Raw genomic sequence first — 13,856 nt, 5'->3', positions numbered from 1 at the left:
TTTCCTTTGTTAGTTTGTGTGTGCCCATCTCTTCTTTCAACATTTTTTTTCCACTTTTTTATTGTTTACCTTTTCTAGCATTACACTTCAAAGAGCTGCAGACATTTTCTCTGTTCCCTGCAGCTTGTTTTTCTAATAAATAACTTCTCTGTTGTCCAACTGGCCTTGCCAAGAAGAATTTGATAGACAGATTGGTGGAGTAGCAGCAGACGCCGACTCTGCCCTTTCACTGTGGCATCTGTGCCAGGATGGCAGATACTGCCAACCAGTCACTGCCAGACCTTCGCCCCAGCTCAGATGGGGTGAAAATGAGATTGCCATTCTAATAAACATGTTGTAAACTGAGCTTTGTGTAATGTCAAGCACAAATTAACATTATGGATGTGTTTTATGTGGAAAATAAGAGTAATGAATATATTTAGACTGCTCAAAGAGACATAAATGAAGAGGATAGCGTGTCATAGTGGCGGGAATACACGCATTCCAAATGAAATTATCATTTTAAACCTTCTGCTTTCAGAAATTGATTTTTACAAAACAGCTTTAAAGAATCCAAAAACATATTTTATTCAAGTTTTAAGAATCTCATATTTTTAAAATCTCAAGTTAAAAAGCTGCAGATTCCATGTGGTGGAGGAATAATTATATCATTCTTCAAATATCCTAATAGAATTTGTTCTTTGAATTAATTTGATTATTTAAGCATTCTGGTGAAGGCTGGGTCTGTCCTCTGTTATTTTCTTCAGCAGGCTGGTTATATACTGTATATATATAAATCTTTGTCCGTTAAATGTACATCATTTTGAGGTCTATCTTAACTGCAAAGTCATTTTAGGTTGGATCTGTGACACTATTAAAGGGATATCTTTTAATTGTTTTGAAAAGATTTATTTTAACAATAATTTGTTGCTTTGATTGCAGCCACTTACTGACTCTTTTACTCTGTGACTCTAGCCTTTTTTCCTGTAATCCTGAACTCTTGACCCCAGTCTGTGACAGACTGCTGCATCTCTCCCAGGACTCCCACTGTCCTCAGAGAGATGACTCCTGTATCATCTGCTTCATGACACAGGTGGCCCCTCTTAACCTCCTTGTGCTGTCACACCAGTGAGTCACACAAACAAATACATACACACACATCCAAAGTCACCCAAAATAACAGTGCAGACCATCTGTCCTAAAATATGTTATACAGGTCACTCAAACTAAGCTCTGATTGGTCAGAGATTTATACTTCAGTTCACTGGTTGCTATGCAAACATGGACCTTTCCTCCTGTATAAGAACTTACTGTATTTCAGGTGGCTTTATCTTAAACCAACCACTAAATAAATAAAAATTCTTTACCATTAATGATACTTTAATGTCCTCAGCGAACCTTATATTACTTGTGTAATGGTACAGTACCTTCGTTACTCTGATATTTACCAGGAAAAGTGCTTTTTTAAATGTTTAAAATGTAGTGAAAAGTTTAACAAAGCTGACAGTCTATGCCATTATAGCTTCCAATACTGAACTGAAGGTTAAAGGGAACGTGCTACATGTTACATACTCTCAGTGCAAATGTGTTGCTGGTATGTTTGTCATAATCACAATCTTAGATCAGCATATTGGTACTCTACAGTGTATGCTGTAGACTTTTTTTAATTCCACTTATGTCGAGGGAGAACATGACTGCCACTGCAATCATTGCGTGTTCCATTCAATAGCTGTAAAGAAATGTCAATACAAAGGCCAACCTTGCAGGTTGCAGGATTCATCATCTAGTGATATGATTATTTGTACAAAATGTTGTTCGACCTGTAAAGCCTCAGCTCCGTGTAATCAATCCAGCACTGAGAAAATTGAGTCTGGACCAAAGTGGTTCGGTGATGAATGGAGTGACATTCGTATAGCACTTTGTTAGTTTTACTGATGACTTAAAGCAATATGAGTCACATTCATTCATATACTTTACTCTGTGCATCCGGCACATCTCTCTATCCTGCACAGATGAAATTGGGAAACTTAGGATTTGGTTCTTGCAAAAGGACACGGAAGCTCAGACTCAAACCACCGACCATGGTGACCAGTGAACAAGCCACTCTGTTTCCTGAGTCACAGTTCTGGATCTAACTGGAATAACTAAAGTTTCCTGAATATTCTGACCATGAACATCTTCATAGGATAAATGAAATTGTGGGATAAGGATTTTAATGAATTGTTCTTTTTCACATAGATTTATGTTGAATTAAGGCCTTAATCGCAGATAGTTTTTCAGTTACTTTACAAGCCTGAACCTGCTTTAAACTCTGAGTAATCTGATAATTGCAGCTGCTTCCAGGAATAAATCCTTAGCCAAAAACTGCAACTATATTTAAATAAGCACATCTTTCTCTTCCACAGCATGTCTTTTATCCTGTCTTCCTTCTCTCACCCTAACCGGCTGCTGGTTGCTCATATAGGGTCATATGATTGTTGGGTTTTTCTCTGTATGTATTATTGTAGGGTCTGCCTTACAATATTAAGCAGCTTGAGGTGACTGTGGATTTGATTTGGTGGCATATAAATAAAATTGAATTGAATTAAATTGAGTTGAGTTGAGTTGAGTTGAGTTGAAAGAAAATCTGCATCATGCATTATTTCTTTAATCCTCACGGTGGCACTCTCCACTGACTGTATCACTTTTGTAGTTCATTTTTGATGAGTCAAAGCCAGCACTTATTCTCCTCGAGGGAAACGTCTGATAGGATGGAAAGGTCCAGGCTTTAAAAAAGACGAGGAGAAGGACGCAGAAAAGTTTAACCAAAGTTTTTGAATCTGACATAAGGCCACCAGCATCCTCCATGTGGGTGGTTTGTTAGATGTGATGAGCCTGAGTAATCCTTCAACCCTTCAGCCTCTTCTTGTCAATCCATCACAGTGTAAGGTGAGGAGAATAGGGAGTGGATTGAGTTTCTGCTGGCTGCAAGATGATCCTTGAGTATTTAAGGAGCAGCAGAGCCAGGGTTTCTGTCAGTGTCACCTTCACGGCTGATGGGAGTGACAGTGTTTGTGTGATATCTCAGAGCCCATATCTGCCAGCTCCACTGGTGTACTGAAGAGGCAATGTTTTGATCACTTAGGTTTAGATGGCAAATTCTGTGTTTAGTTTGCCATGCGCGTCTATGTGCATAGGTTCAGTGGAGTTGTGTGTTTACACTGAACATGACTTGAACGAAAGCCTATTTCCTCACTTTAGTGACAAGTTTTGAAAACACCTTAAAACTGTATATGGCTCAAAGCGTATTAGACAAAAGTTCAGTTATAATTATTAGCTGCTATTACAGCAAGTTAGCCCTCAACTTTGGTCCAGACTGATGTATATTTTGAGTACAATGAAGGATGGAGCCTACTGTCATATTTAATTTTTCATGTAGCACCACCATAAGGTTGACACTGTTATCTTTTACTGAAATGCATTGGATTGCCAATAAATTTGGTTCAGATATCCATGGTGCCCTGGGTTTGAACCCTAACATTAATAACTGCAGACTTTTTCTGTAGCGCCAGCAGCTATAGTCAAACTTTTCACTTATTCTTGATTTATCATGTGAAATATTAAATTGCTTCTCATGCTGAGGTTTATTATAGACATCCATGCTGCCATCAGGATATTGGCAATAACTTTGATGCCCATCTGGCTTCCTCTAATTTTATCAACTGGTGAAGGCTGCAGATTGTTTAATACTTTGTTTTATGATCAGCCCACTCACTAATGTCAGTAAGTTACTTTGTGAGATGCCTCAGAGTGAAGTGATTTCCCAAAGACCAGCTAAAGCTGGGGATTGAACCTTCAAACTCTGCTTGGCTGTAGAATATGACCCACTCTATTGTCCGGTCGAGGAAGTAGAGCGGTCATAAATTTCAAGGAAAGAACATAGCGCATATATATGATATGTTATCATTTGGTTAATGTTATGTATCTGACCATAACATTACTCACCCATGATTTAGGAAAAGACTATATATAAAAGACAGACAGATCCACTTATAACTCTATTTTGTTTGTGGACAAAATTTGTGTTTGAAGACACCACACACTCCTACAGTAGTGATTCTTCAATTGTAAGATAGCCAGCCTTAAAGCATGGCTTGCTTTATTGTTTATTTTTCTCTACATGGGATCATATGTACAAGATTGTGCACCATGCTTGAATAAAGACAACTTAAAACTAGAAAAAGACATCATAAACTAATCCGTTTATGCTCTCTTTTGCTAGTTTATTTAATCAAGGCTGCATTCAAAATTACAAATATATAATAAAAATCAGAAACTTAAATTTGCACCTAATAATATACCAAATCTATACTATTTCCAGAGGAATATATTTTAATACAATGTATCATTTACTTACATAAATTGTTTGCAAGCACAGGATACTATAAACATCCAACTCAGTATACAGAGCTGTACTGACATGGCTGGAGAGCGGCTGAGGCAGCTGAGAGCTAACCTCAAACATTTTTTAGTTAGTGTTGTGAATACAAACGTTTTTAATTTGCCAGAAATAATAATTTCTTTCTCTTTTTTTTTCAAATTTGCAAATCTTAAAACAGGTCAGATTAGGAAACATGACTCATATAAACATGTCTTTAACTTGCAACACACCTCAATGGAGGTGATACGTAATGAGCTAAGTAGCGCATCCAAAAAGACACATATTGGAATACATTCAAAGTTATGTAGAACATAACTGAGTATCTAGTTCAAAGACACTCAAAGACACTCAAATGAAAATATTTTTTTAATACAGCTGTACTTTTTTTCTTAAAAGTTTTACTTGTGCCCTGTGTTAAATCACTTAGTATTGCCTTTAGTGCTAGACCCAGAGGCTAAGGCAGTCTTTGCTTTTAGCTCTAGTTTGATCTCCACTAACACCTGAGAGAATTATCTGGCTCAGCCGCTAAACAAGCAGAGATTGTTTGCCAAACTAAAGCAAAACTTCGTAGCTCGTAGCTTGTAGTCAGCTTCTAGCTAAATCAATTTCAGGTGTTGTGAAAGTGCAGTGGCAGGATGCCACAGCAGATTTTCATGTCATGTGGACTACACACATTTCTGTGATAATTTGATAAAAATAGCTTTCTAGTTGTTGTATTTTTTTTTCTATTTCTGTTTTTCTTCAGACGTTTGCAGCTACACAGGTGCAGTTTTCACGTTTTTTTTTTCAGTGTTTTAGTGATAATCCGTTTATTCATGACAAACTAATTGTAAATGCAACATACGTGCTGTGCCATGAATGCTTTTCTTACTGGATAGTACTGCAAGTTTCGGTCATAGTGCAGTAGTACAGAAGACGTGGTTATTTTTGGCAAATATGATTTCCCTTCCCTCGTGTCACACTGCAGCAGTGCTAGTAACTGAGTTTTAAATCATAATTCAGACCCATCAAAATGCAAAATTGTGAGTTGTAGTTCTGATTGCATCTGCAGATTTTAGAGAGCCAACATTCCATTTTTTTAACATGTCATCTGTAAGTTTCATTTACATGATTTGCCCTTCGCTTGCACTGACGTCATTCTACTGAACCACAAATGAGTGTATATATTGGATTGTGGATTTGAAATACGATAAAGAGTCTCAAGTGGGTAATTTTTAATATAGAAGGCTCTTTATTTTGGATGATGACTTCAAAATGAAAGTCATATTTAGACAGAGTTACACACATACACACATTTCCTCACCTTAGATCCAGCTTAAGAGTGTCTCCAGCTCAAGTGAGTCACTTATTCGTCATCATGAATAAATCACAGCAACTCCTACTCCCTTCTACCCTGCACCACTGCCTTTTCCAAAACACACCCGCATGCAAACACACACTGTTAAAACACACACTGGGTTTGCATGGTTTGCTTGTTTTACCTACACACCAAATTCCCCAGTACTGTCATTCAGAAAGGGATTTTTCCCCTCACTTAGACATTATTCTTGACAATGCGAGCCCTGAAAAAGTAAAAGGGTCAACTATAAACTGAACCTTTTTGTAGATTGTTTGTTTTATTTTCGTCTTTCATCATTGTGGGTTTTTTAAAATGCACTTCTGCAGCCCACATCGTATGTAGAAAAGAATCTATAACACCAGTTTTTGATAGCACCATGTCTTTGTGTCTCCTCAGACAGCTGAGGAAAGAGTACAATCCCTTACTGTCTACTCCTCAAGAAGACATTTGTCACTTTCCATTTTTACAGCCCCGTCTCCCTCTCGTCTCCCTCCTCTTAGTGGTAGAACAGAGTTCACGTCGTCCTGCATTTCCCCGAAACAAACTGATGGCTACACCCAGAGACCTCGACGTGCACACACACACAAGACAAAGTGACTGCTCCTTTTATGCCACTTTGTTTATCTTGTACTCTTAGACACTGAAGCTTTTTCTGTCCACTGCTTTTCCTTTTTCTTCCCCCTCTTCTTTCCTGTACCCCTCTTGACACTTTAACTTTATAATATATAGTCCTTTGTTTACATGTTCACATTTCCCACAAATCATTTCATCATTCTTAGTGAAAGATGATACTGAGATAAGAATCTCCCCAGCGGACGCTTCACTTTCACCATGGGTAAAAAGCCTGTGAAATTACATAACTTTGCCTCCATACCATAGGAAATGGACTCGTATGTGAGGCATTGATTTTCTCTCAGCATTGTGGGGTGCAGATGGCAGTGAGGTGAAGACTAAGAGCACAGTGGTCGATAAATATTCTCATCACAATTCCGGAAGCTTTCCTTTGGCCGGATAGGTTTCGATGCCATCGCACAGGCAGTAATTGTTAACAGGTATTAAATGAGCTGCACCAATCAATGAAAGAAAAATTAAAGAGGCTAAAGGATTTATAGTGTAGTTAGGGATCAACAGCACAGAAAATAATCTAAATATTGGCTGAAAAGTTTTAATGTAAGTTTGGGAACATCAGAGTAGTTCAACAATAAGGGCCACCCACTGTAGCGAAACAAATAATGTTATTTTCTTCTCCGATAATGATTTTTTTGCAGGATTTATGTCCACTCCCCAAAGATGGGTTACAAAGTGGCTTGCAGCTGCAAAACAACTGTGGGCAGGCCAAAGCAGCTGAAACAGAGGTAATAGATGTTTGACTCTTTGGACCTGCTTTTGATAGATTAGCTCGCTGCCAGCTCAGTACAACACAAGCCAGAAGGATGTTGCTGCTTATTAAAGAAAAAAAACACAGAGGTTTTATAGTGAAGTCATTTTATAGTCCAGCACTGGTAACCAAGTGTTTTCCTGGCGTGGCTCTACCTGAAGGAAAGAAAAGTATTTAAGTGTCAAAATTTGAATTTCGGGTCAAGAAAGTGCATCATATGTGTTGCATTCTGCGTAAATCTTCCATGTTCCTGCTGTCAAAACACGAGTTCATGGACTTTTTTTCACAGACTTGTGAAAAGACATCTTGTATGTGAGTGACATAGAGCAGCTTGAGTTGACTAAAGCTGCTTGCAGGATTCACTTTATTAATGATTCTTCTGATCCAGTGCACGTCCTCATTTGACAGTCTTATAAGTTAAACCCCTGAATAAAAAGTCAGAATTAGTGTCACTCTTTTTTTATTTATTTATTTTTTTGCTGCTGTTCCTGTTTCATCACCAATATGGCTACATATAGCCCAAGCTATCCTCTTATAAAAGTGCCACCTCGTCACAGTAAACCAAATTGTTGTACAGTTATCTTTCTGAAAATCGTTTGCTTTACTATTGCTTAAACTTTTGGTTGTTTGACATATTTACCACTGTACATCTGTTAGGTTTATGGTTTGTACCTTTAATATTACCTTAATGTAGTGTTGCTGTGAGTATAAAAATCATGATTTGCAAGCTAAGAACACCATGTCTGTCTACTTTCTCTGAGCAGTACATTTGCCTCTAATTCTTACCCAACACCTTCCCAGCAATCCTATAGCACAACTGAAGCTACATAGGAATCTAGCGAGGCACTGCAAAAAGGTAAACCTCTCTGTCTCTCTCTCAAACTCTCACCTCTGCCAGTTTCTTGCACCTCTTAGAGACAGACTTTTTCTCCACCCACCACAGAAGCTGGCACCAGTTCAGCTCCAGTTTACAAAACTAAGAATAAGCCCCAGAAAAAGACAGCAGCTCATACTTAATGGATAGATAAGACTTTTGGACAAGCTCTTTGAGACCACAGATCTGCCCGTTCTGCAAATGTGATCTGGCTGGAGATTTATTAACTGCAGACTAAGCAGAAATACAAAGAAAAAAAATCAGCTTTGAGTAAATATTAGTTACAAGGTATTGCTCGAGATTACGGGAAGAAGCTCCTCTTTGTTTATTCTTGTGTTTGGTGCAACCTTGTTCTTTAGCCTTGCCTGTCAGGATGAAGACACGTTTAAGGAAAGTGTGAAAACAGAGGAGGTTGAAAAGCCCAGGCTACCTCACTTTATCTTCATTATGGTGGACGACCAGGGCTATGGAGACATTGGTTACCATGGCTCAGACATCCACACTCCAGTATTGGACCGGCTGGCAGCAGAGGGGGTTAAACTGGAAAATTATTATGTCCAACCTATCTGCTCACCCTCTCGCAGTCAACTCATGACAGGGCGGTGAGTTTCCTCGTTACATGATTATTCCGGCAGTATAATTATTCATTTACAGCTTCTGTTTGCAGCAGAAGTAATTAATCATATCATCAACAGGCTTTTTGTCTTGTGGTAATGAAGTACCATCTGTGTTTATATCAAGGAGCAAAGAGATTGTTTGCCTTCTGAAATCCACTTTATTGGAATTTTGATTGATCATGTTGGCTATAAAAGGAGACGTGATTCTTTTTATTGACTTTATATCTTTTAGCTCTTACTACATTACCACTAAGGTGTTTTGCTGAAGTATATATATATATATATATATATATATATATATATATATATATATATATATATATATATATATCTATCTCATGGAAGGACAGGCCCCTGCACGGTATGTACCACCGGCAGATAGAGGAGGTGGCTGATATCCAGAAATCCTACCAGTGGCTGGACAAAGCTGGACTGAAAGACAGCACAGAGGCACTAATCATGGCAGCACAAGAACAAGCTCTGAGCACAAGATCCATAGAGGCTGGGGTCTATCACACCAGGCAAGACCCCAGGTGCAGGCTGTGTAAAGATGCCCCAGAGACAATCCAGCACATAACAGCAGGGTGCAAGATGCTAGCAGGCAAGGCATACATGGAACGCCATAACCAAGTGGCCGGCATAGTGTACAGGAACATCTGTGCCGAGTATAACCTGGAAGTCCCGAGGTCAAAATGGGAGATGCCCCCAAGGGTGGTGGAGAATGACCGAGCTAAGATCCTGTGGGACTTCCAGATACAGACGGACAAAATGGTGGTGGCTAACCAACCGGACATAGTGGTGGTAGACAAACAGAAGAAGATGGCCGTAGTGATCGATGTAGCGGTTCCGAATGACAGCAATATCAGGAAGAAGGAACACGAGAAGCTGGAGAAATACCAAGGGCTAAGAGAAGAGCTCGAGAGGATGTGGAGGGTGAAGGTAACGGTGGTCCCCGTGGTAATCGGAGCACTAGGTGCGGTGACTCCCAAGCTAGGCGAGTGGCTCCAGCAGATCCCGGGAACAACATCGGAGATCTCTGTCCAGAAGAGCGCAGTCCTGGGAACAGCTAAGATACTGCGCAGGACCCTCAAGCTCCCAGGCCTCTGGTAGAGGACCCGAGCTTGAAGGATAAACCGCCCGCAGGGGCGTGCTGGGTGTTTATATATATATATATATATATATATATATATATATATATATATAGATAGATAGATAGATAGATAGATAGATAGATAGATAGATAGATAGATAGATAGATAGATAGATAGATAGAGAGAGAGTGTGTGTGTGTGTATCATATGTAAACTAAGACTTTAAAAATACCCCACCTTCACTACAATGGTGTGTAGCAGCCTATGAGTACCCAAAGGTGCAATATTGGCTACACAACCCTTCCTAGTATTGCTTCATAATATATGTAGCAATATACTGTGACATCTTTTCTCACACTCTCCCTACTCAATTTTGCCAGCTACCAAATTCACACTGGACTCCAGCATTCAATCATCCACCCACGTCAACCGCTGTGCTTGCCCCCTGATATTCCCACCCCACCAGAGCATCTGGCTGAAGCTGGATACGCCACACACGGTGGGTAAGTGGCACCTAGGCTTCTGCAGGCCAAGCTGCTTGCCAACAGGACGTGGTTTTCAGAGTTTCCTGGGCACATTGACTGGCAGTGGAGATCATTTCTCCTATCAGAGCTGTGACGGGGCAGAAGCTTGTGGATTTGACCTGCATGATGGAGACAGGCCTGCCTGGGAGATGGCTGGGAACTACTCCACTCTCCTCTGCATAGACGGGTAAGTATGCTGGTACATGTAAATAGAGAAATCCTACAGAAATACAGTCATTAAATTCTTTTAAATCTTCCATTTGTACAACCAGAGTGAAGCAGTTCTTGAAGAGACACGACCCACATACACCACTCTTCCTCTATCTCTCCCTTCAGGCCACCCATGCGCCGTTGCAGGTACCAGACCATTTTCTTCACCTTTATGATTCCCAGTACAATCGTCTCAGGCGTCATTATGCAGCCATGCTGAGCTGCCTGGACAGCGGGGTTGCACAAGTGGTCCAGGAACTAAAGACTCAAGAGCTCTATGAAAACTCTGTACTCATCTACTCTTCTGATAACGGTGGGCAGCCACTCTCGGGCGGAAGCAACTGGACACTGAGAGGTGGCAAAGGAACCTACTGGGAAGGGGGCATTCGGACTGTGGGCTTTGTCCACAGCCCACTTCTAAAGAAGAAAGGTATAGTAAGCAGAGCACTGATTCATGTCTCTGACTGGTATCCTACTTTATTGGGGCTTGCTGGAGCGCGGCAGTCCCACCATGGCCTTGATGGTCATGATGTTTGGGGAAGCATCAGTGAAGGTCTTCCCTGTCCTCGCACTGAAATTCTTTTCAACATTGACCCAGTTTCTAGGAAAGCTGGAGAACCATATGACAAGGCATTGATACTCAATGGCTTTGGGATCTGGGACACAGTCGTGAGGGCAGCATTGTGACTTGGTGACTGGAAGTTGTTGACAGGAAATGTGGGTGATGGGGACTGGATACCACCACAAGCACTTCCTGGTGGTCCAGAACGTTGGACGAAACTTGAGAAGAGACGCAATGAGCTGGGGAAGTCAGTGTGGCTTTTTAATGTCAGTGCAGACCCTTACGAGAGGTATGATTTGGCAGAAGCTCGTCCACAGGTAGTAAAACATCTGCTGACCAGGCTGGCAGAGAGTCCAACCAGACAGCTGTGATGGCCAGCAATCCACCAGATGATCCAATGGCTGACCCAGAGCTCCATGGAGGGGCATGGAGCCCTTGGCTGGGCCTAGAAGGGGATAATGAAAAGGAGGAGAGGAAAGAAAAGATGATAAAGATTAGGCACTGCAAATTATGTAAGCTAAAAGCCCTCTTCAAAAAGGTGGGATCACGCCTGCAGAGGAAGACCTTATTCTAAAGGTTTCTTCTAGTAGCATTAACTGTGCCAAAGGTTCAATAGTGCCTCAAAGGAGCTAGGAAGTGTTATCAACACTTTAATTACTGTTTTCTAAGGACCACAATCATAGATGGAATAAGTTATCTACCCAATGTTCCTCTCCTCTTTTCCGTTCAGTTCAATTCCCTTTTAATTATATAGGACAAATTCACAGTAGTCACCTGAGTATGCTGAGTATATCATAAGGTAAAGACTACAATAGTTTCGGAAAATAGAAAAAAAATAGAGTACAAACATTAGTCATTTGAGGGCATAAGGGTTCTGTGACACTATTTGATGATCTGAAAGTCTTCCCCTTAAAGTATACTTAGTGTGGGAATGAAAAATAGATAAAGAAAAAATATAGACAAGCAGAAATGCACACGGGTCAGATAGACTAGACGGACCTACAGTCAAATACTGAAGGTTGGCAGATAAACAGGCCTCCTGAAAGACAAAACAAGCAGGACTGTGTGGCTGGCTGAGCAAGCTGACTCACTCGCTGTCCTGCAGCCAAACTGCAGCAGGGAGACTGTGGGTCATCGTAGGACTGCTTAGGGAGCAATGTGCGTGTCACTGTGCATGTATGCCTGCATTCATGAACAGTTCGATTAATAGACATAGAGATGGAGTGCGTGCATGTGGAAGTGAGGCCTGTGGTGACCTCTCAATGTCTCATCTCTTAATCATCCGAGAGGACCCTTTAAGGATGCCACAAAAACACCCACAGGGCTTGTTTTTGTCAAATGTCACCTTGTTCTTTTGTTCTCAAGGGTTATACAGATTCACTTCTGCTTAGAGCATACCCCCATGCCTTTGAAAGACCTCACCCCCACACAGTGTTCTGTCCCTGCAAACAAACCAACAAAGACTCGATAGCTGTTGCTTTTCTGGACTTTTAAATGTCACTTAAACACATCATTTTTTGACTCTATTAAATACTTTGACTTGAATTTCATCGTTTCAATAAAATCTTGAATAAAGAAGAAAAATAAGAAAAATGCTGCAGGGATACTGCTGATTAATTGTTTCTTGAATCTTAGTTGTGCTCACATCCAAACCTAAAAATTAATCTATCACTAAGCATAAAATTCAATATGTGTGTTTAATTTATACATAAACATTTACTAGACCTGCTATTTAAATTTCAGTGTATATGTGTCTATTTTTTTCTCAGTTAGTGCCAAACTGAATCATAATGTCTTAGAAATGAAGCCAATCCCAAAATGTGGGCAGAAAACCTATTTTTCACATCCATGTGATGCTTGTTATGGCTGTTCTGTGAAAAACATATTTGTCATTACAAACACTCTGTATCTGTGTGCTTGTATTATGTGGAAGACTGAAGATGATTATCATTTAAAAAAAGAATTTGTAAAACCTAAGATTATGAATCCTTTGCAAAATTCTTGCTTTCTGTGTGGACTCTGCATTATGGTTAAGACGGTGGTTCTTGAACTTAAGGGCAGTACTTCCTGCTGGGGCATGAAGCCATTGCATGTGAGTAATTGGAGGCAAATTGGAACTGCTGTGATTTAATATAATGCAAGTAAAACAAGCAAGTGAAAATTCCACTTTAATTCTTTCCGTTATTGTTAATGGCTGATAAAAAACAAATTCAGGGATGTAGGTTGTGAACTCAAGGAGAACATGACAGAAAAGCTGTTAGCTAAGGTTAGGAAAAGATGATGGTTAAATTTAAGGAATAATAATAATCTTCTTTTTAACCCCCTTTTTACTGAAAGTAAAGTCAAAGTTAGTAGCATAATGTTTGCTGAGCTCTTCCTTTAAAAATAATATGTGGTGTATAAGAAATTAATAGCTTTGTCTTTTATATTCACTTTGTGCTGCCTGTATGCAATCCAGAGAGTGTTAAATCTGGTATAGGCAATATGATTTTGGTATCAGTGGATAAAAAAATTCATAATAACTATTTAGCATATTGGAAATCCAGAGGGAGCTGTGACCTTAACCTCTTCTGCTTTTCTCTTCTCTGAATTTAGACTAGGAGACAGGGGATTTTTTTGGAAATTAGAGATCTTTTAAGTCCAGATCAGTTGAGCAGTAAGCAAGAAAGTCTTCCTAAGATGTAAAATCAGCCACTTTGCAGTGTTTTAAGCATAAGGCTTTCTCCTGAGAAAATGGGGTTTAGCACATAAAATCAATATTTTCTTTTTCAGCCCAAATGATGACAAGTGGCAGATGTTTGCCTTCGGGGTCTTTTTGCTGAAATCTTTATATTATTTTCAGTTTTCAGTCACGTTTAGAAA

General features: G+C 39.8%; 1 protein-coding gene across 1 annotated transcript; it reads left to right on the top strand.

Annotated features, from left to right (window-relative positions):
- The first annotated feature begins 248 nt into the window (after nucleotides 1-248).
- On the top strand, nucleotides 249-12,921 carry LOC113035407 (arylsulfatase I). Its single transcript, XM_075410390.1, is given in 6 exon segments — nucleotides 249-302; nucleotides 8,279-8,592; nucleotides 10,079-10,195; nucleotides 10,197-10,409; nucleotides 10,495-11,341; nucleotides 11,344-12,921. Coding segments are annotated over 6 exon segments (1,770 nt in total). The 3' UTR covers nucleotides 11,569-12,921.
- Nucleotides 12,922-13,856: the final 935 nt, after the last annotated feature.

This window comes from Astatotilapia calliptera, chromosome 13 (assembly GCF_900246225.1).
Source record: "Astatotilapia calliptera chromosome 13, fAstCal1.2, whole genome shotgun sequence".
Lineage (NCBI taxonomy): Eukaryota > Metazoa > Chordata > Actinopteri > Cichliformes > Cichlidae > Astatotilapia > Astatotilapia calliptera.
This window is presented reverse-complemented; position numbering and strand designations above follow the sequence as displayed.